This window comes from Sander lucioperca, chromosome 13 (genome assembly GCF_008315115.2).
Source record: "Sander lucioperca isolate FBNREF2018 chromosome 13, SLUC_FBN_1.2, whole genome shotgun sequence".
Taxonomy (NCBI): Eukaryota; Metazoa; Chordata; class Actinopteri; order Perciformes; family Percidae; genus Sander; species Sander lucioperca.
Window position 1 is genome coordinate 19,000,161 of NC_050185.1, and position 23,428 is coordinate 19,023,588.

Genomic DNA, 23,428 nt, shown 5'->3' on the forward strand with positions numbered 1-23,428 from the left:
TAAACGCAGCCTCAGTGCTACCCGGTTTACACAGAAACAAACAGGCTGGTGCAATAAACTAGACATGTTCACTCTACTGAAGGCTTTGTTAGTTAGGTCCATTCAAAGCATGTGTTATAGGCAGGTAAATATCTCCCAGAGGGCTAAGGCTAAGTACAAACAGACAGATAGAAACAGACCCCATGGCCAGAAAGTGGCTGTCACAGTGTCTAGCCATCAAGTTAATCAGCCTCCAAGTCAGAGGTAAGATGTGTGTGTGGCGCTTTCTTGCCTCTCCTCCCTTTAAACCCAGGGCTGCGTTCCAAGCCGCCTCCATTGCAGCATTTGGCTGCCAGATCAACCAGACTGCCAAAATTAGTGTAGATGCTCTGGCAACACTCCCCAGGTCTACATCAGTGTGTATCAGGGGCTGCTGCCTACTTCCACGTCACTGTCGCTAGGAGCGCCCTTGTAAATCGGGCTCTCGGTCTGCAGTGCAGGCTCATATTTGCGTGGGGAGGAGCTTTTGGCAGCTTCACTGCTGTTCCTAATACCATAGAGGAAGTAGATAGTGAAACCTGGAGGGAAGAAGAGAGGCAACAAGAAGTTACAAAACAGTCACATGAATAGCATTAGAAATAAAAACACGATTAGTAATTTTTTTAAATGTACCGATAAGCATCCAGACGGCGAATCGGCACCATGTACCCCGGTCCAGCTGCATCATGAGGTAGATGTTAACGAAAACACTGAAAAGGGGCAACCAGGGAAGCAGAGGGACCTTGACAGGAAAGGATGTGAAACAAAATAAAAAAATCAGCATAACTATTTTAAAATGTACCTGGTTCTGGTCAAAGTACCACTCAGTAAGAGAATCAGAGAACAATGTGTGCCAAGGTGAATAGGAGGTGGGCATTTAGCCACTCGGAGTCACTAACAGTGTAAAAATTGCCAAAACAAAGACAAAACAGAAAATCTCTTTTCTGTAACACTCAGAGTCTGATCGTTACCTTGAAGTTGAGAGCCTCTTTGCTTTCAGGCTGCCTGCAGATGATGACCAGACAGACGACACAGAGCAGAGTCAAGATGACACAGGGCACCACAACTGCTGGATGCCCAGCCTGCAGCATTGAGAGACAGTTGGCCAGGATGATGCACAGTACAGTGATAAAAACCGCTGCAGAGGGGCAAGAAAGAGACAAAATTATTTAGAATGGTGGCTTATTTTATTACATATTTTACTATATGTCTTATTTGCTGTTAAAAAAATGCATTCATCAGCCGAGACAAGTCAACAACTTTCCTTCCATCTTTAGATTTCTCCCAGACACACTTACAAATAATAGCAGTGGTGGCATAGACAATATTCCCAGAGGTCTGCGTTGGGGTCTTTCCACTTGGGCAGAAGAGCAGCTTGGCAGTGAAGGCCTCTCGGAGCGGCCTCTCCTCCGTCTCCATGCCGTACTCGTCACCGCTGTCCCCTCCACTTACGGCAACCTTCTCCCCTTCCACCAGCTCCACCAGCTTCTCCATCTGGCTCGACGAACTCAGGCTGCCGGGCTGGTACCTGTGGAGGGAGGGAAGTACATCAGAGTGAGTGAAAAAAAGAGGGATATTTTTCAGTGGCATAACTAGAAACAACCCCCCAATAGCTAGAAATATTGGCTGCATAAAAATAGGGGCTTTCATAAAATACACGTTTCATTCAGTTTAGTCCACTGCCTATAGGAGATTACTTTATCTGTACACAGATTATGATACAACTATTCTTTTAAACTGGCAGCAGCTGCTTGAGAGTATTTAACACAAGATTACAAATTCAGACAACTTTGAGAGTGTGGTTGTAGAGAATAAAAGGTGCTTACCTGAGGATGAGGACACAGATGGCCACTAAAGAGTACGCCAACAGAGTTCCAATAGACATGAGGTCAACCAGAGCTGCCAGGTCGAAAAGGAATGCCATCAGAGCTGTAAGGAGAAGTAAAAACTGATTGAACATTTGCACTGCCACACATTCACATCAGAACTAGGATCCTTCTGAGGAACTAAAACTCCAGGGTATAAATTTAGGATATTTTCCAGGTACGCTTTAACACCCCCCCTTACACCAAAAGTCGTAGTACTAGGTAGGTAGGGTAGTACCTTCTGAAAGTACAGGAACCTTTGGGGTGGGGTTTGCAGGGATGACCTTTGCTGATTGGTCAAACACACACGGCTGCTTCAACTCGCCAACCGCTTCATTTATCAACCAAGGAAGTACTCCCATATCGATTTATGAACATTTTAGGATGAGGGGAGAACATTTCTCTTATTTGATAACATTAAAACATTAAAGTCTTGCGGCGGCGGCCCGCCACAGCAAAATTTCTTCCGCCACGTTATCAGAAACAGGGCAGACGCACAACAGGGTTTCCACTATGTACATGTAGCAGCGGCGCACCGCCGCTACTTCAGCCGTTTATGAAAAGTCATAAAGTCGTAATTACACGACGGCACCCTACGGTACCGTCTATTTGCTGGATGGTTTCAAGGTAACGGTCAGTAGCTAACATTAGCAGATAAGCCCGTTGACAGCGACGTTATGGTTCATATTTTGGCACAATGTTTCTGACCATAGTAGTGGTCATAGTGACTCAAAGTGCGATGTGAGATGCTGTTTTCAGGTAACGTTACTATTTGACGTTCAGGCTGCAGAGTGTGTTTATCCCTGCGACAACCAGCAGCCCTCATGTTGCTTTATACGTCAGCAAAATAATTTTCCTACTCTTCACGGTCTTTAGACCGCGGTGGAAACACAGACAACAATGGGCTGAAGGAACCTTCTAGTTCCTTCAAAATAGTTCTGGGGACTTAAAAGATCCCAGAACCTTGTGTTGAAACTAACTAAAAAAAGTATAAACAGCTCTCGACAGACTTGACAGCACAGGATAGAACCAGCAAAGACAGCCTGCTGGCCCGAAGTAATGAACAGCAAACATGACAAGAAAGATACACAGGTAAAGATAAACACACAGACCAGAAGAGAAAACATGAAATAGAGGCGGTGAGCTTACCTGCAACAACACCAGAAGCGATGGTAGCCATGAGAGGAGTCTTTGTGCGAGTGTCGATCCTGGACAGAATGCGGAACAGCAGCCCATCCTCTGCCATGGCGTAGATAACACGGGGCATGGGGAACATAGAGCCTAGGAGACTGAGAGAAGATCGATAGTATCAAACTTAAATATTAAAAAGCTTTATTTATACTGTTATGTGACACACTGTGGCAAGAATGCAATTTCCCTCCTTACCTGGTGGAGAGAGCGCAGAGAGAGCCCACAGCCACGATGTATCTGGCAGGAGCCCAGCCGACGTGGCTGAAGGCCTCAGGCAGAGGACTCTGGGAGTTCAGCTGGTAGTACGGCATCATGAGGGTTAGAGCGGCAGACACACCAAAATAGGCGAAAAAACAGATCAGCAGCGAGGCGACAATGCCAACAGGTATGGAACGCATTGGGTTCTTTGCTTCTTCGCCTGAGGACAATGGGGGGGAATGAAACAAAAAGAGGATTAGTTAATAAAAAGTGATCACATTCAACAAGGGAAACAGACAACCAATCATGTTTTCCAACAGGTGAGATTTTGTGCTTGTTGTCATAAAGCACGTAAATGGGTTGCAGTCTTCAGTCGTCAGCCCAGCATTGTTCAAAGATGATGTGAAGAAGAAAAAAAATTGCAGATGTACTTATGTAATATTAAATTAAAAAATATCAAAAGCTGTTCCACTTCATGTGTGTGTGTGTGTGTGTGTGTGTGTGTGTGTGTGTGTGTGTGTGTGTGAGACCACAAGTGTATAATGTCTGTTTACTGTTTATATAGCCTTTTCTGTGAACCCTTTCTCTACATCACTTATCAGGGAAATATTACAACCACTCACTTGTTGTGGCGATGCAGTCAAAGCCCACAAACGCGTAGAAGCAGGTGGCAGCACCAGACAGGACTCCAGTCAGGCCAAATGGAGCAAAGCCACCCACGCCAAATTCCTCCTCAACCCTGAGTGGCAAAAGACAATGATGCACAGTTTAACAATCAAACAGGTGAGATGGTAAAACTATGAGTTAATTTGCTGGTAACTGTCAAATACTGACTTGTCGAGGCTGCTGCCGTTGGTGCGGTTTATGAAGCTTTCATAGTCTTCTTTTGTCAGGTTCCAGTTGGCGGTGTCACCCTTAACAAAGCCAGAGATGATAACGAAGCCCAGAACCACCAGATTGATGCCGGTGAAGATCTTATTCACCAGCGCCGACTCGTTCACACCAAAGGCCAGAAGTCCTGAGGGCAAGCCAAGAGGAGAGAGAGAATTCATATTCCAGCACCAATAACAACATGTCCTGCTATGTGGGTGGATGTGTTGGTACTTCATAACGTCCAACATGCCAACATTAGTCGGCGACACCAATTCACCAATTATCTATTTCTAACACTGCTACTGGCATGTCACACTAGCAGCAATATTAGTGTGACAACTGTTCTGGTTGTTGAGCAGTGTTTTTCATACAATGCTAACAATGGTTAATGTGGAATGCATTAATTAAACACATGTTTAATATACACATTTATAAAAAGCTATGGAGCGTCATCTGTTTCACAAACCTTTGTCACAGCTTGCATTTGTCAATGAGTTGCAAGCCAAGTTCAACCACAGAGGGATGTTCCTTCCTCAGATTGTTTAATTAAAAACTTTAAGAAGGGGTAAAACTTTCAGTATTTCACAATTAAAAAAAAATATTACAGAAAAGCGTATGAATAAAAAAAATGTTTCTTAATTTCTTCTTTCCCATCATTTTAAATCATCTTGCAATCTCTCATATTTGTCCTATGACCACTGAAAATAATGACTGATGATGAGCTGGGCTAACTCACCAGTGAGCAGCAGGACCAGGATGAGGGCGAACAGGTCGGGGTAGTCTGCCAGCACATGCCCTGGCACCTCCATTGTCATGGAGGCTTTAAAGAAGTCAGAGATCTTTTGCTCAACTAAGCTGTCAAACGTTGAGCTCCACGCCCTGGCCACACTGGCCGTACCTAGAAGAGAAGACAGAAACTGGTATGTTAACAATGTAGTGACTGGGCGACTCATCCTTTCCATGGTTCCATATTCTTACTTGGGATTTTGGCACACATAAAAATGCATTTGGAAACACATAAAAAGCACTGCAACAACTCCACTGAAACTTTAGAAAGCTCACCTATTACATAGGAGAGGATTAGGTTCCAGCCTGTGATGAAGGCCCAGATTTCTCCAACTGTTACATAGCTGTAAAGGTATGCAGAACCTGTTTTGGGGACACGGGCGCCAAATTCAGCGTAGCACAGGCCGGCCAACATTGAGGACAGAGCAGCGATGAGGAAGCAGAGGACAATAGCAGGCCCTGCCTTTTCACGGGCAACCTCGCCAGCGAGGATGTAGACACCGGCGCCGAGTGTGGAGCCCACACCCAAAGCAATGAGGTCGAGGGTGGACAGGCAGCGGGCGAATCGGGTCTCTTCACCAGAGCAGTCTAATGCCCGACGACGCAGCAGGATTTTCCCAAAGTTGGACAGCTTGTTTGCCATATTTGCTGTGACTGTGTGTGGGCGTTGAACCAGGCTATGTGTTTTTAATCCTTACAGTGTGGGTGTGTGCGATTGACACAGCTTAAACAGAACACCTGTGACTGGTCTGAGAGTAAAAGTACTTTGAGCAGATGGTTAGGTCCAAGTACTTATACTACTTATTATTGGTCCTTTAGTGTAGGTCTGGTGACTTAGGCAAGAGTCACTCGAGCACACAGAACAGGAAGTGGCAGGTCTGTGGTTACAGTATTTTGCAGCAGCAGATTAGGACCTGTGAGAAAACACAACAAGAAAACAAGATTTTAAAACAGGGAACTATTCAGAAATTGCCAAAGCTTACATTTCACAGTGTTTGGCATTGTGAGGGGGGATTACAGCATAATTTCTTTCCAGGAAAGGTGCTCAAACTGCACGGAAACCATGACAGGGTTAAAAAATGAAGACAACACAGAAATGCTCAACGAATGTCACCTCGACGTTGTCTCTCCCATCTGGGCTATACAAATCAACTTTAAAGCATTGATTGTCAAGTTTATTTGTGGCGATGTATCACACAATATGTATGAGTGGGGTTTATATGCATTCCATGTGAACCCAGGTAGCACCAGCGATATTGGAAACTTTTCTGGAATATTCCTCTCCTCTTCAGCAAAAAGGAGATAGTCAGTTGGCAGGTTTGGAGAGACGATGAAAATACATGTTTCCCTACACGAGCACCTGTATAAATACCAGTTATGCAACTTCCAGAGAACTGATACTTTACAGAATGGTAACATATCATGAGACGCAGGAGGCACAGAGGGATCTCAGGAAGACAAGAAAACTTAATTCTATCCTACTTAATTTTGACTCAACAAATAAACCATAGTACCGTAGTACACACCCATACAAAAACACCTTGTCTAATTCCTCACCACTCCCTTACTGCGAGAAAGAGCACTCTACTACCTATCTTATGTTTTTTCAGCAGAGAGGCCGACAGGGAGAAGCCTGGGAAAGCCCGAGGCTGTGAAGGGATGACATGGTTGAATTCTGCAAGCTAATATCAACAAGGGAGAGGACGACAGTGTGAACTAGCAGCTCGATAAGGTGAACCAGCTGCACTGGGAGGTTGATATACTGATACAATACACTGGAACTATAAAAACTGATCCTTACCCTATATAAAAACTACAAGTTCAAATAACTAACAATTTACACTTGAAATGTAATTAGTACGGAGCCCCTAAGGGGACATGAGCAAAAAAAAAATATCTAAAGTTTTGTTTCGTGTGAGCACATTAAACTTCTTCGTGTGAGCACGCAAAACTTTTGTGTGCGCACATGAAAGCCGTATATTGATGTAGCCTGGGCCATACTGGAGACAGTGACAACTAGAGAAATGACTACAGTACAGGAGTTAGTTGCACTATATTTTAATCTAGGTCTTCATTATAAGGACATTGCTGCTTTGCTTGCAAGTCGTCACTATTTTAGTTTCGATACGACAGTTAAAACGGAAGTCTTGTAATCTGTTCCGGCGCAAGGGATACAGCGATTTGGATCGGGCAATTACTTTCTTTTATGAACAGTTACAAACATCTGGCCAACTCCATAACTCCACGGATATAGGTGGATGTACACAAAATGCAAGGAGAATGGATTAAACATAAGGAAAGAGGATGTTTGATTAATTCTACGACATCTAGATCCAAGGGGTGTTGAACTCAGAGTGAGGAGACGGCTCCGTCGCCTAAATTACTTTGCTAAAGGGCCTAATTATATTTGTTTTATATATGTAATTATATATTATCAAATTGTCTGGTATATTTAGACTTTTAAGGAACGTTTCTAATTCATCTTTAGCCGCCATCATTTCTAACCGGAGTTCTTTGCTGCTGACTGTGGCACTGGCACTGATCATAACAGCACGAAATGGGTTTCAAAGCACGCGTTGTCGGCGCACACGAAAAAAATCTAAGTTTCATGTGCTCACGTGAAACTTTCATGTGCGCACATTAAAAAAGGTTTTGCTTGCGCACATGAAACTAAACTTTAGATTTTTTTTTTGCTCATGTCCCCTTAGGGGCTCCGTAAATTAGTACTGTAGTTTTCTCAAAATGTCCTTTGAAAGACAAGTTTTACTTTAACCATACTGTATGTAAAATGCATTTTGGTGCGATAATTGTTACGGTTCCTTAATCGAAATGCAGTACACCGTTATATTGATTACTGTCCCGTGAATTATCAATGATTTAAAAAACAACCACACAAACAAAACTATCCTCAAGGACAGCGGCAGCACATTTTACGTCAGTAGTAACGTGCTTATCAAGTTCAGGAAAGCTGATGATAATGATTACACCAGTTTCTGCAAAACACACCGTGCACATACACACACACACACACACAAGAACAGCTCATAACAGGCCAAGGACACCGCACACCTGACCAGGAGGACAGATACAATGTTTTTCTGTTTCATCAGATTCCGGGATGGATCAACACACACAGACAGGTTTGACGTAAATCACAAATTGAACGTAACTTAAAATTTGCGAGCAGTGATCTCTTAATACATCCATGGCAGTGACTTAAATGCTGAAATGTAACAAAACACATCCCACAGAAAATGTTGTATGAAACATGGGCCTGTTTCAACAACTAAAAGTCATGAGCTCTAAGATACTAAACTATTACTACATTGATTAGTGAAGTTTAAGGCTTTTGGATTTGTAGAGGTTATATGGAAAAGAGAAATTCTGGTGCTTTAAACAGGTTACGCCTGTTGGTCTACATTGATGATCTGCTCAACCAAGATTAGGCAATGTACTCACAGCTGCTCCTGCTGAGTGACTCATTCAGATTAAATATACTTCTCTATGTTCTAAGACTAATTTTAGGAGCCAAGACTCATTATGCTATAGGTCAGTGCTTTTTTAGAAGGATGATGTTGTCATTTTGAAGGGTTAAAAATGTCATTAAATAAAAGCTACTTCATAACTTTAACTCTGGGATGTCCATGAAGAGCCACAGTACAACATTGAGACAAGCTTTACACATAGTGTGTAAAGCAAGTGTGAATGTCATTAACAATCCAATATTTGTCTTGGTCAAAATGGCTCAGTGCTTTGCGTCTAATCTTACATTTTCACGTTTCTTTATTGTGGTATGTTATGTCTGAGTTTGATTACTTCCCACTTTCTCCAGCATCACAGGAATCATAAGCCTTTTATTTTGGTAAAGTAATAGAGTAATTGTTTGAAATAAAAAGTACAGTGATGATTATCAGTACTCATTTGCAAGAAATGCCAGATAGATTAAATGTTGCATCACATTGTTATTTGAGGTAATACACATGTAGCACATGCGAGTCTCAGCAAAGCCTAGCTTCTAAAGTCAAGGGCGAGGCAAGTTTCTTATCTGCAAATACTAGACTACATTTACAACTACTACAACAGCCACTGACATGACTAACCATTAACAATTTGGTAAAATGGACCATCATTCATCAAGGTCAGGTCATTCGTGAACTTCCTACAGCTGGTTTCAGGGTGCAAAATGAATTTTCTGTCCACCAGCCAAATGGCTAGTGATGTTCAAATTTTACCAGCCACTCAATAGATTACCATTGGTTTTTGGCTGGTGAGTGAAGCAAATCTACCAGCCACTTAGCCATATTTTACCAGCATTTGGCAGGTTGATGGTGCTGATTTTGTACCCTGGCCAGTTCGGTGTTGGATGGTCTTCTCTGCTTCCATTTAGGATGACATTTCCTTAAGTTCTGCCTCCACAGACTTTTCTCTCCAGATTAAGGCCTGTCTGGTCGTGCTGGAAAGGGTATGCCCAATCCAGCACCACAATTTTCTGCGTTTGAGAGAGCTCTTGGCTAGTTGTTGAGTTTGGCCAGAAGATTCCCAGGATGTTTCGTAAGCATCTGTTTATGAAGATTTGAAGTTTATTGGTAGTTGCTTTTGTGGTTCCCTTTTGTTTGTGACATTAGAGTTAAAGATGCAGATTTTATTTTTTGTGGAGACGTGTTTTGAACTCCACATTTGTCTTAGTATTAAGGATGTTTTTGCCTTCCCTACTCTTGTTTGTATGTCTTTATCACTGCCTCCATCTTTCCTAACAACACTAGGTTGAAATGGTAATATGTAAATATATGTTAATATGTCCACCACTTCCAGTGCCTCTACATCTAGGTTTATGGCTTTCACCTAAATTAAAAAAACACAAGCATTTCTGTATAATAACTTGAAATTATTAGAATGCAAATCCAATTAAATTGACTGAACTCATATTTGTAGATGCAGAAGAGTTTTTTGTGTGTTGTTTGGATAAATCATTACAATGTTTATATGATAAATGATTTGGAAAAGTGTTTTTTCCTCTCCTTTTTGGGGCCAGTAAAAATATACAAGGGTCAGTAAAATTCTGATCTACTGTGGGGAAAAGAAGTTATGTTGGACCCTGTAAAGTGAATTTTGCTTGGCATGAATGGTATTGGGTGGAGCAGCATCAAAAGCAACGCTGCACCTAGGCTAAAGCTATCAATGCAGCGATACCGGATTCCTTGGTGTAAGTGCTGAGAAGGAGGATGCACATTTCAGGCCTATCAAGTCACTTCACCAGTCAGGCAGCAAAGAGAAGAAGTGAAACACTAACCTAGCGACAAAAACTAGGCCGACTGTGTGGCACTGTGTGACTGTAGTCATCTACCTGGATCAGAGGTTAGGCAAAAATGCTTTTTCGCACTTATTTAATGCTTGAAACCAAAGATGGGGGGAGGGGGAGCAAAGAGTGCCAACAGCCTTTCACATGGTGTATTTTTGTTGCGTAATTTTCTTCTTAGCTTGTGTCCAGTTAAAACCCAGTTAAAAGTACTGCTTCAAGCAGAACATGCTTGCTCCACTATTTCACTTGCAAATGCAACATGAAGCAGTTATCACTGGTGTTGCTTTTTTAGACATTTTAAACAGAAAGACGGGGGGAGAAAAAAAAGTATTTTCAGCAGTAGATTATGTTATGGTCTAACTTTGGCCTGTTCTTTTTCATCGCACGCAGGATACAAGCTCTCACAATGTTTCAGTACAATGAAAATATTCTATTAATACCATAACAACAACATAACCTATTTATCAAAGCTTTTACAGTCTTACCATTTCAAAAGAAAATATCCTGCCTAATACAGTTAAGTGTTGGGAGAAAAAAGACAAACACTGTCAAACAATGAAATACAAACAACAAAGAGAGCACCCAACAATAAACATTCAGCCCTCTGAAGACTGATGGGAAACTGGTACATAGTGGATATTCTCCCACTCCCCACTTGGTGTGACATTCCAGTAGCATTTTCCACTCACACACCAGGAACTGAGATCTGAGAAGGCCAATGCTGTGTCAATAAACATTTATTACTAAACTACTGTGCCCAGCTGGCTGTGATCTCCTCAGGGGTTTGAACCAACACCGCACACCACACGAAGCAAGACAAAAGTGCTCAACTGAAACTATGCAAACTGTAAAAGCACTCTTAACGTTGGGACAATTTCATTCTTGACTGAAAATTAATCAAACAAAAAAACTCATGAATATTCATTTGTTGGGAAATGCCTTTGTATTTTCCTTTCAAAGTAGGATTTTCTTTCATGTCTACAGGCACCTTAAGGTTACAAAAATGTGGACCTGCTTGCTGTATGACCTCACTTAAGGGTGGTCACAGAGTAGATGCTTGAGTCACCTCCCTTAGTCAATGCAGTCACGTCCGCTAGCTACTAATCTTTTCCTTGTGGTTTTCACGAGGGGTGCCCGTTTGTGTAAGTGGGGCAGATTTACTGTATGCCAGGTTGCACCGAGGTGCGTCTCAGGCATGTATCGTTGGCAAGCTTCGCTACGTAACAACCCACACACACCCACATTAAAAGAACAGTGTGCTGCCTGCAGCCATTTTCTGTTCTTGTTCTTATAATGAATAGACTTGGTTTGACAAGATGATTTATGTTTCGTCGTGTCCTTTTTTTATTTTCTTCAGCAACATCACAACCGGAGTATATTCAAGTTTTTTTTTTTTTTTTTGTTTTTTTTTATAAATGGCACAAACTAATAAAAGGCTCTTTATGTTGAAGGACTATGACCAACGACTTGGGCCAACAGTGCTCCGGTTACAACAGGCTTCTGGGATAATGGTCCTGTTACTTGACTTAGCATTGCTGCAACTGCTGCCACGGACTCTAAGAGGATTATTCGGAGAAGAGACAAACCAGCTAACCTCATTATAGCTTGTTGCTGCTTCTCATTCTATCGATACAAACACTGCGTGGCTTTGTTTTGACTGCCACCTTTGACGACAAGACGTTTTTTCTGCTATATAGTAGCATTGTCAAATATCTATAATTATCCATTGCAAAATGGAAACTTTCCTTTAGCCACAAAGTTCCGCACAAATCTGCTCCCATGTTAAACCAAAAACATGAATCTGAGTTATTCCAAAATTCTGCACCTCATGTTCCTGATATTAATATATCTCAAAATTCAGAAATGCAAAATGCTATTTTTTTTTTATCTGCTGCTTTTAGGCAGCTTAAGCTTTTGTTCTAAAAAGTTAAAACTGATTGTATTTCTTGTTTCTTCTTCTCAAAATGTGCATTGAAATACAGTCAAAAGTTTAGATTTACTGAAAATACTGTATCAGTCTATCCCTAATAATAATAATAATAATAACAATAATAATAATAATAACAATAATAATAACAACAACAACAATTTTACTGTTATCTGTGGGGCCGGCAGCTGAACAAAGGGAACAACATATTCAGGCCCCTGTGAGGTTTATGTCCATTGAAAGGGATGAATGTGACCTTGCGTAACCCTGGAAGATATACCGTATCATGACGGGCCGTACAGTCAGTGAACCATTCTTCAGGCATCACAAACATACACAATGGTTTTGTTTGAAGTTACAAACAGTACGTCTTTTGTGCCAGAAATATATGTTTGTATGTATAAGATACACTTTAGTTTCACATAAAGGCTGTATGTGTTTTGTTAATGTGTGTGTAAACTAAAGTATGTGTGGGCAGACCGACCACTGAGACTGAACTGAACGACCCTTTAAGTCACCTGGCTGAAAACCAGCACTCCTGCCAAAACTGCTCTGCGCTGTGAGATGGAATGTGACAAACTAAGGATCTGTTCACTTTCCCATCACCTTTGCCGACACCATTAACATGAACAGAAGTACAAATACACGCATAGAACAGATCAGCTGGACATCTAAGAATTCCAAAATATGGCTGTATGGCTACTAAGTTACACAGGTGAAAAAAGATGAGGCCATGTATGCAGAAAAATGTGACAGCAGTGTTCCATGTAATTTTCCACTCCAAGTATTGAATTATGCTTTGACTAATAAGAAACTAGACTGGCACCTTTCCCAGCTTCTCCTAGAAATCTGTTCACAAAAAAAATCTCAAATATACCAAATCTGCCAAGTCAAAATCTTGACTTGATGCCAAAATATACCAATATCATATATGATGTATGTATGTATATGTAGACTGGTGACTTTAAAACAAAAAGGTGTGGTGCGCACCCTTCCTGTTACACACACAATTTCTGGTGACCTTAACCACTGAACTAGAAGAAAAACATATCTTTATTAGACATGACTAGCCAGAAATGGTCGGCAATCCCACTCACTAATCCCAGGAGGTAGGATTGCTCAAGAGAATGCAACAATTACACATCAAACACTATTTTGTTATGTGCAGAATTAGTAATTGCTGATGCAATGATATACAGAGATCATATCACTTGCAATATTGTCTCAAAAAATAGTACATATCATTCCTCTTATGAAATAGACATACTATTCCTGGTTAATTGTATTTTTGGTTAAATGAACGTGATCAACAGGGTGCAACAGTTACAGTAAAATAGACAGCACAGAAAGGTGTTTCTAATATTTAGTCTTACCCCAGTGATGTAAATATACCTCTCAGTTTAATGCAATATAATTCAGCTCACTAAAATTCACCATGGCATTGGATCAACACCTAAAAAAAAAATGAACATGGCATCCTTCAAGGTAGGATTTATTTTAGTGTATTGTTGATTGGACTGTATATTGTAGTTGTTGCTAGGTGTAACTTTACCTAAGATATTGGTTGGCAACAGTGTTGTACATTCCACACAGGGTGGACCAATAAAAACAACCTGACGTCTTTTAACGTTTTTAAAAATGGTAATGCCATGGCAAATCGGGGGCTGTTAACTTGTCAATAATAAATAGGCAACAATCTATGGCAACAGCATTGACAAAACCTGACACATTCAGTCATTTGGCCTTTAGGGGTTTTGTATTTTGTATTCTGAGTGTAACAATAAATAAAAAAGTAACATGACATGTCGGGTCTACCTGGTTAGTGCAACAACCTCTCCACTCCATCAACCTGACCACCGACAAGCAGGTTTGGATCAAATTACACATCCCTACTCTCTACTCTTGTTCACCACCACACTAGTTACCCTACATTTTACTGGAGTGGCTTTAAATCGGCTGATGCAACCCAAGCATGGAACCCCCTGGACCCAGATAGCATGCACGTGAACATTAAGTTACCCGAAAGGATCACTGCCTTTGACGACACTCGCGGGTGTTGGGCATCAAGGCTACTAGAAAAAGCTACATTAATTTACACTTAAAATAGCCTTACTTACGGGCATTGTCATCTATACTGGCCGATGTTCAGCTGATAGTCCATCTGTCAGGGAATGAGCTAGCTACGTGGCTCCGGTCGGTTCTCGCGTGGTGTAAATGTTGCCTTCAGAAATTACGGAAACATCGTTAATTGCCTAATGTACGTACACAGAACTGGTGCTTGTCTTGTAAACGATTTTAGCGCACGCCGATGACAGTCTGATACTTTAAACACTTTTAAACATAATGAGTTAATGTTGCGTCATCTCAGAGATACATCTTGCAAAACAAAGTCCGTTTTGTGCAAGGATAAGTTATTACATTTTTAGGAATTCGGCGCTTTGGGGGTCTTTGAACGCAGCATTATGGTTAACCCACGCCTTGGTCGCACGCCCTACTGGCTGGGTGCGCTCTTGGCTAGGACCAAAACAATGAATGAAAAACGCAAGTGATAACATGGAAACGTGTCGCGCCGAGTGTTTAATGTTTTATTAAAACGGTTTAAACGTTTTTCCACAACGGTCACCTCTTATTTAGCTAATGTCCCGTTTCTACTATGTGTTTTTTTCGGGAACGCATCTGACTATAAACTCATTCCCCGCTCAAATGACAAATGAAGTCGCCTCACAAAACGTCAACTAACGTTACTGTGAATAAACGGAAAATTTGTGTCAAACGCTAGGCTAGAAACGTTATTATTTAAGCTCAAACATAAAGCAACAAACAAAGATGAGGAACGTTATGTTCTTTGTAAACATTAACGTTAGTTCGCCAATACAACTCACAACACGAGGGAGGATTGCATCAGTCCACTTCTAACGTTACAACCTAGCTAGCTAGCTAGGTAAAATAAACGATACGGGCGGATAAAATGTCGTTACAAGACGACTTGGCTAAAATGTAATGTTTAATTGTATCAATGAATGATAAAAGCCATTACCTTTAATGTCTTGTAGGCGTTGTTGCCGTGGTTGCTGATGAAATATCCCGCTCGGTTGAACGTGTGTGGTTTTGATCCGTCCGCCGGGAGGGGCGGGGTGTGTACAAACAAACTGACGCAATGGGAGGTGGAGCCAGAGCGAGCTTTCCATTAATGAATGGAAATATAGACGTAAGAATAACTTTACGTTTCTGATAAGGTTACAGTGCGCTTGTCAATAGACTACATAAGAGATCCCGAGTGACAACGAAAAAGAGAAGAGATAGAAGAAGTGTTTAAGATACAGGAAGTAAGCACTGTGAGCACACAGATACTGTGCACGTGCTTTCCCGTAGCATGGATGTGCCGTAGTAGGAATGTCCATATATAGAGATCTAGCGTCAGTATCCGCCCCAGCTATGCCCTGGCTCCACTCTCTACCGACTCGCTGTCGCTCTGTTCCGCACATTTAAAGAAAAGGAGGGAAAGACCAAAGTATTTCTTTCATGTGCATTTGCACTCAGTGACCCGGCAATGCTAGAGGGTCAGTGATGGTGGTGACAATGTAATTGTTAAACATTTTATTTTTGTGTCACTCAGACTGAAGCAGCAGCATCATCATCATCATCATCATCATCATCATCATCATCATCATCATCAAATATCATCTGGCCTGTGTATGATGACATTCTGTGACATCATGCATATAAATGAGGGGGCACTGAAACTCATTTCAGTCTGATGCAACAGAAACACTATGTGGCATCATAGTTAAATCAGTACCTCACAATAAAAGTCATTGCTAAATACAGTCTTTTTTTTTAATTATTTTTGCATGAACACACAACGTAAACAAAAAGGCTAAATTTGATTTTTAAATAATTATGGAGAATATGCAGAATATGTATGGAGTTGGACATTTTACAGTTGCAAAATAATAAACTTAATATTATATAAATCAAACTATGTTAAGGTGTTACTGTTTCTTGACTACCTAAATCATTTCTTGACAAAAAATGACCACAAAATCCATTTAGTTCACAGCATTTGACTGTGTCACACAAACTTTTAGGCCTAGATGTTTAAATTTCCATTCTTATTTTCCATTCTTATGTGTCGTCGCCGCATTGCTGCAGTAGTCAAGTTTGTTTTAATCATTCAGTATGATAATATTAGGTGTTTGCGTGTATGAGACATGGAGTAAAAATGTGGTTCCTTTCTCCTCTCTGCTCTGAAGCAGCGATGCAGCGGTGCTCGTGTACGTCTGTGTGTGGGTCGGAGCCCGGAGGGCAGGGGGAGGGGTTAGACGGGGCCCCAAGGAGATGCTACTTTCAAATCTTGCTAGCTTTCAACATTACCAACCCTGCCTTTAAGGAGTTTTGATCCGTGTTGGCTTGAGTTTGAACGTTAATTCTTGACTTTGGAAACAGTAGTCGAAAAAACATCTCATCACAAGGCAACATCTGCTTAGGAGGATTGCTACCGAAAGCTCCAGAAGAACTACTAAAAGGACCCAGTGGTGACATTGTTTTGTCAACTCCTGTTTCCATGGTCAAAAATGAAGTATGAAGTATACTAAAAACATATTTGAGCATGGGAGTTTACTCTTGACCCTGGGAACAAGTATAATCTCAACTCAAATGTTCACTAAATAGCTTCTTCTAAGCTTTCAGGTGCATCTTATGGTCTTTATCAGCAAAAGTATCTTATTCAACACATATATTATGTATCGGCTTGGTAAAAGTCACCATCAGTTTACACTATTATGTCTTTAATGGCTGCCATCAAGGCACTATAGGTTCATAACTCTTAACTTATTAATAACTTTGGTTCACCTTTTTATACCTGTACTGTGGAATATCAAAACAACATGAACCATGTAAAGATCAGGGTTGTAGACCAAGGTCACATTCTTTGAAACCTTCATACTGATAGAAAACATGGGTTTGTCCTTTGTAGCACTCCCTGTGATAACACAGCACATGGAGTGTCTCCATTAGTTTGTCCTTAGTATCACCCCACAGTTTTTGCGCTGATGGTTGCAGAAGTGTATAACCCAGAAGATACTTTCACACATCATTAACTATGGTCATTCAGACGTACTTTAGAGTTATGCAGAGTTTGTTGCAAGACAACCAAATGGAAATGTGATTGTTGTTTTCTGAAAAATCTATTCTACAAAAAAAAATATTTTGATTGATTTTAAAATCATGGAAACAGTGCATTGCAAAATATTCTATGGGCCCCTCTTTGATTTGGTTGAACATGTTTTGGTTTTTTAGTAATATGCACCATGTACATTTTGACACGGCTGTACTACAACACAGATAGACAAGATGGGTGATAAAACAGAACTCGCCCTTAAGGTTCTAAAGTATTAATATGGTACTTTAGTGTTGCATATTCCCAAATACATTTGCAATACATCAACTTACCACAAAGCAACTGACACACAATAAAAAGGGGCCTTTGAGGCACCTGTAGATCTGGGACCCCAGGGCAGTTGTCCACTTTGCCCGGTTTTTTATCCAGCCATGCACTGTCAGAAAAGATACACCATATCTACTCAATAAAAATGAGGCAACAGATTACAAGCAATATTATTAATTAAATTTCACATGGTTTGGTATTGAGTAAATATGAATTAAATGAGACCCTTAAGTTATCCATTTAATATGAGTATATTCTAATAGAAAACAGTACAGAATTAATTATAACCTAAACAAAAATATTGAGTTGATTTGAAAAAGATAAACTCCCTAATGTGTAAATAGTACTAATAAAAATTAATTTAATTTTACATATCAATGATATATAATTGAGTAATAATCATCTACATTAATCTGCACATCGATTTGAATTTAATCAATGCAATGAATTAAATCTAAATATTCTTTCATAGGAATAACTAGTCTATGGCCCATAAAGTACAGAACTTAACAAATACTCAAAAAGAACTTTATTAGCAATTCACTTCTGTGCTTTCAACTCATTGACTCATTGTAGTAGTGCTGGGCAGTATACCGGTATACGGGTATTCATTTCCCACATGATATGAATTTTTCATATACCGTAATACCGGTGCAGTGCCGCAGAGAACGCTACGGCCGAATTGATCTGCGAGTGACTTCAGAACGGGAGCTGTGTTAACTTCATACCCTTCTCACTCATGGTTGTAAAAAAAACACCATAGCACACAACTATTTGTGACTTTAAAAATTTCTAACACTAATTTTACATTTAGCCTACAAATTTACACAGCTGAACGACATGCTGGGTAACATTATAGCTGCTAGCTAGCTAGGTTGACAGGAAGTGCTTTTCAATTAAAATTAGCCTGATTACATTGATTTGAATTAACTCAATATTTTCTCTATTTGGGATTAGATAAATATAATGCTTATGTTTTATTTAACTACAATGGTTGGATTTTATTCCAAACATTTTTATTTGAAATTTAATTAAATATTTGCCTCAAAATCAAAAACACAATCATATTGAATATATTTTACCTAATACATTAATTCAAATCTACATGACCACAGAATCATTTCTTACAGTGTGCAAAGGAAAACATCCTTTTCGACTGTTCACACTGCTGACTACTTTTTGATATAAAGCATCTGTCTAATAGTGTTCGTGCTGACAAAATCAAACTAAAAATAGAAATAAACGGCCGCACTGACTTTTGGAATAAGGGAATCTGTGTGAACAAATGTGTGCAAGCCAAACATCCACAGTCACGTACACACCAAGCCACTGAAATGCTGTCTGTTCAATTGTTGTTGGTTATTGTGAATTTTGGACTTCTGTTTCTTTGTTGTTTCGGTTCCTGGGAAAGGCGGGATGTGTTGTTTTTCATGCCTTGGACCCAGAGGTAACTTTAAATAAAATGGATTTATGAATTGCATTTTCTCCCTTCTCCACCCCTCGCTCTGTGTCCGATGGTACTATAGTAGCCACTCGTCTCACCTTTTGTACTTGCCCAGTCACACTGCTTTGGGTTGCTCTTTCAATTTACTTCCAGTTTATCAAGCTATCCCAACTGGGTGTCTCTGCAAACACAACAAACGTCATGGCTGCACACTGGGCTCCAGTGTTAGAACCGCTAACAAAACACAACCTAATCTTTGCCTTGGCCTACTGTGCCCATCCTGTCTGCCCACTCTCATTAGTCAGGACAAGGCCATGCACATCAAAGCTCACTAGTTCTGTAGGTCACAGTTCTCACTTATGAGGAAGGTCAGGGTAGGTGTGTGTATCCCAGAAAAATATCAAATTTATTTTTCTACTTCTACTTCTGTCTATTCATACATACGCACAAATTGCATTTTTGGCTCATCCTGGAAGAGGGTTCCCTCCTCAGTTGCTCTTCAGGAGGTTTCTCACTTTTAATCTCCTGAATCTAGGGTGGATATAGGGAGTCATATGCTGTACAGATTGTAAAAACACTCTTGAGAAAAAAGCCTGTGATTTCAGGGATGTACAAATAAACCCTGACTTTTCACATTTCTTTCTAACAGAGGAAACCTGGTGTAGTTGAGTGCAACACAGGTACTGAACTTTATGAACTGTTTAATAGTTCATTTTTTTAATTCACGTGGAAGCCCCAATTGTGTCCAATTACAGTCATGTCTACTTTGGATCACCTGTAGGTCAAGGTCTACATCACAAGATCACTATTCTGGGGCAACTTTAATCCACCTGTGGCCAGAATTCCTCTTCCTCTGTTAATCCTTGTATTTCCTGAAGGCAAACTATAACAAGAAAAAGATTAGAGGATTTAACGATTAATGTTTAGTGAAACAAAAAGACCCAGTGTTGCCATTGAAGAGCCACAATTCGTACTTATGAGGCTTCCTTACTGCCACATAAACAGTATTTTTTTTTTATTAACTGCATTAGGACTGTAAAAAGGTTGAATATTTTTATTTATAAGTTTAGGTATTGGTACTGTAATGCATAAATCCAGTTTATGAATGCTATGAATGCTATAAAAATGTAGTTTGACTTATTGATGCGTTTCCATTTGTCAAAGTTCAGTATAAAATGCTGCTTACAGTATGAATGGGAACTACACAGAAAGGTAGAGTATATAGTCAAAGCAGCTAAACAGAAAATGCTGAACTATTATATATTAGGGACTGTACAAACATGATTCAGGGGGAAGAGGGGGAACAGAAAAAAGGCAGGATAGACTGACTTTTTTCTTTGCTTGTTCTTTTTTTTTTTTTTTTTTTTTTTACTGATTTATCTGTTGGTTATTTTCTCAGTTAATTAATAAACTGTTTATAAGGAAGTAGTGAAAATTACTCATAATTTCCCAGACCCGAAGCTGGCGTCTTCAAATTAATAACTTTATTTATATAAGCACATTTTGAAACAAAGTTACAAAGTGCTTTACAATAAAAACGAAAAAAAAAGGAAATAAAATCCGTAACATAAGACATAAAATTGCTAATTTTTATCCGACTAACAATCCAAACCCAAAGATGTTAAGTTTAGCATAATATATGACAAAAAGTAAATCAAATCCTCACATTTAAAAAGCCAAAAGTAAGAAATAAATACAACAAATAGTAAATTATCAAAATGGTTGCCAATTAATCGTTTCAGCTCTTAATAGTTACATAAAAAACTGCTTTCAGTTGTATTATTGTTCATTAAGGTGAATGCATATGCAGAAGAAAACAGATCTGTCACTGTATTATGGTTTTATTAATGTGAGCTTTGGTGCAGCACATTACAAGTTCCATTGAGACATGGTTTAAAATACATTGGCCCACACAGTACATGTTTTTGTTTTTAAATTTAATACTTTTACATTATTTTATTATTACTTGTTGTGGAGAGGGGTTTGTAGTTTTGCTCTAAGTCAAGGACAGGGTTTAAAGAACATTAAAACAAATTCATTAAAACTAATACAAATTAAAAAAAAAAAAAAGTGTAGTAAACTCTTTCTGTACAAGTTGTAAGATTTATGCAAAGAAAATCTTCCTCCAAAATGTATACTCATGCTTTTTCAACCTCTTCATGTTGTTTTTTTCATTTCATTGTTAAATTAGGTCATCTGCAGCCATTCATCCAGCTCCCATGACTCTCTCTGATCCGCCTCACTGCTTCTCAGTGTGACGCACTAATCACAAACTGGAAGGTGAGTTGTACTGATTTTATTTCTTCTCTTTAAAACTGAAAAGACACATGTAGACATGAAACAGCAGGCAGCAGGAAATTTAATTGGTGGACAGTATTAACAAGGAAGTTCCTTGTCACCCATAGTGGGACTGCAATGATAACATGTATTAATACACCTCACAATAATATTGATAGAAAGAATAAACCGGCTGAAAATAAGCGCAGAATTAGCCTTATTTCAGATCAATAAACCAGATGCTGATTACACCTTTAAACAATGAAATATTGTTCATATAATGAACCTCTTGTCACAGTGCTTAGATGTGGTTATTTACCTAACTTAACATTCCCGATAGCTGATTTGACAACACACAGGCAACGTGATGATGATGTAACTAAGACAGCAGAGTTAAAACAAATAATCATGATACAATACTGTCTAAGAACATGTTCAGAACATAAAACTCAGGGGAAAATGTAAATGTGTATTGTCTGGAATGAAATATCACTGTCTTTTTCATGATGCTACATGTTGCTTGACTTTGGGAGGTTATCATCAAAATCACATCTCCGCTAGCAAAAGAAGACATCAAAGCAGGAAATTACCCTCATTTTAAATGTGATCAAATCAATTTAAAAGACATTTAGAAAACATAATCATTGTAAAAAAAAAAATCTAGCTATGACAAAAGGATATATGGAAACATGTTTTCTTTTTCATTGATTACTAAACAAAAATAATGTACACACTGTATGTGGAATGACTGAATAAAGACACAACATCAAACAATGTATACATTGGATCTCTTAGTTTTGTCCAGGAGCAATAGTTGTGTTTTTCCTACACCGTTGATACTTATCAGTTCTGACATTTCCACCAGCTTTATAATGACGTGATGTCGAAATAAATGTACATGGGGCAGGTGCAGCAGTCTGTATTATCTTTGCAATAAGAGAGAGAAAGAAACAGACATGAGAAACAACATACACACATGTTCAAGCTTTAAGTGGATTTGATCAATGCTGTAAATCTCTGGCTAGTGTATAAAAACATGAGACATGATTCTGGGTCTCTATACTGTACAACAGCCCCAATATTCTTTTTTTTTTCATATTTTTTGACCAACTGCTAATGCTGCTTTGTATTGCTGTCATGCATTTGTTTTGTTAAAGGCAGTTGCTTAGGCATTACAGTCTACATACAGTCAAAGACATTGAACAGAGATGCAACACTGTGGTCTCTAAAGTAATGTTAAATAAGCATATTCTTGTTTTCCATAATGGAAAACTTAATCGTACACTCATTAAAACGTACCGTACACACTGTATCTTCTATCTAAGTGTCATTCATTTCTGGAATAAAACTGGACATGCTGACTCCTGCTCTTTGTTAGTGTGTCTATTTTAAATTATTACTCAAACCATGTTAAACCATTTTAAACAGATCTTTGCTTCTATTACATGTATTGTATTTAAATTGACAACACTTTCTGGACTGAAATTTAATTGACTCTTATTAAAACAGTCGGCAGGTAAAACAAAATATGGCAGCTCCAATACATGCTAAACACGGTACATTACACAGGACTGCATGCAGTTTCTTATGACACGGTGTCAGGACTGAGCTGATGGGTTACTGTGCATCAGACGTCACCGATAAGCATCATGCAGAGCAGTGTTTTTAAGATATGCCATGGTGCATTCATATGGTTCAAGAGCTTGCATGTGACTAACATGCAGTCAGTGGAAGACAATATTGTTTTATTGCTGCTATATGTATGGACATTCAATTCAACTAATTTAGTTCATTAGACATAAACGGTGTCTAATGAACTGTAAAGACATTGTTGGTACAAGAGAAAGGTGCAACTTGAACAAAAATGTTGGCAGAATTAACTGCTTTGTTTTTGCAGACACAAACTTATCCATGTCTCAAAAAACTGAATTATAGGGAAATAAAGATCAGAATCAACAGAGGCAATAAAGTAAGAAAATTGTCAGCAACACTGAGACACATGTTTATTGCGAGGGAAAAAGCGTGCAAGTTTGCCATGCAGCCAATAATTAGTGAGGTTGATAATGACAATGTATCGGGATTAGTTTGAGATTTAAAAAAAAAA

General features: G+C 39.4%; 2 protein-coding genes and 1 long non-coding RNA gene across 5 annotated transcripts in view; 1 reads left to right on the plus strand and 2 right to left on the minus strand.

Annotated features, from left to right (window-relative positions):
• Positions 1-5: 5 nt before the first annotated feature.
• On the minus strand, positions 6-15,446 carry slc7a3a (solute carrier family 7 member 3a). 3 transcript variants are annotated; one of them, XM_031280769.2, is made up of 12 exons: positions 15,195-15,446; positions 5,208-5,845; positions 4,882-5,043; positions 4,107-4,290; positions 3,896-4,011; positions 3,270-3,492; positions 3,033-3,172; positions 1,845-1,947; positions 1,317-1,546; positions 990-1,156; positions 652-760; positions 403-557 (listed from the first exon to the last, which is right to left on the minus strand). In XM_031280769.2, the coding sequence occupies exons 2-12, from the start codon at positions 5,572-5,574 to the stop codon at positions 403-405; spliced, it is 1,956 nt and encodes a 651-aa protein (XP_031136629.1). In that variant the 5' UTR covers positions 5,575-5,845; positions 15,195-15,446. The 3 variants fall into 3 exon arrangements, with proteins under 3 accessions (XP_031136632.1, XP_031136629.1, XP_031136631.1); XM_031280771.2 differs by lacking the exon at positions 15,195-15,446 and adding an exon at positions 14,275-14,376; XM_031280772.2 differs by lacking the exon at positions 15,195-15,446 and having other exon boundaries at positions 6-557; positions 5,208-5,574.
• Positions 3,925-4,744, plus strand: LOC118496598. Its single transcript, XR_004899194.1, has 2 exons — positions 3,925-4,055; positions 4,166-4,744. It is a non-coding gene; the product is annotated as an uncharacterized LOC118496598 (long non-coding RNA).
• A 5,426-nt stretch (positions 15,447-20,872) lies between the features above and the next one.
• snx12 (sorting nexin 12) overlaps positions 20,873-23,428 on the minus strand; it is an 8,493-nt gene continuing 5,937 nt past the window's right edge. Inside the window, exon 6 of the mRNA XM_031280776.2 lies at positions 20,873-22,250. The gene's annotated coding sequence lies outside the window, so the exon portion shown is untranslated. The remainder of the gene's footprint in view (positions 22,251-23,428) is intronic.

What these genes read in the sequence shown, in the direction of transcription:
- slc7a3a (XM_031280772.2), bottom strand. Translation starts at nt 5,574, where the DNA reads ATGGCAAACAAGCTGTCCAACTTTGGGAAAATCCTGCTGCGTCGTCGG. An exon ending in TGACTGCATCGCCACAACAA is followed by an intron (nt 3,493 to 3,895) that starts GTGAGTGGTTGT and finishes CATTGTCCTCAG; the next exon opens with GCGAAGAAGCAAAGAACCCA. An exon ending in TGCCACCACTGCTATTATTT is followed by an intron (nt 1,157 to 1,316) that starts GTAAGTGTGTCT and finishes GCCCCTCTGCAG; the next exon opens with CGGTTTTTATCACTGTACTG.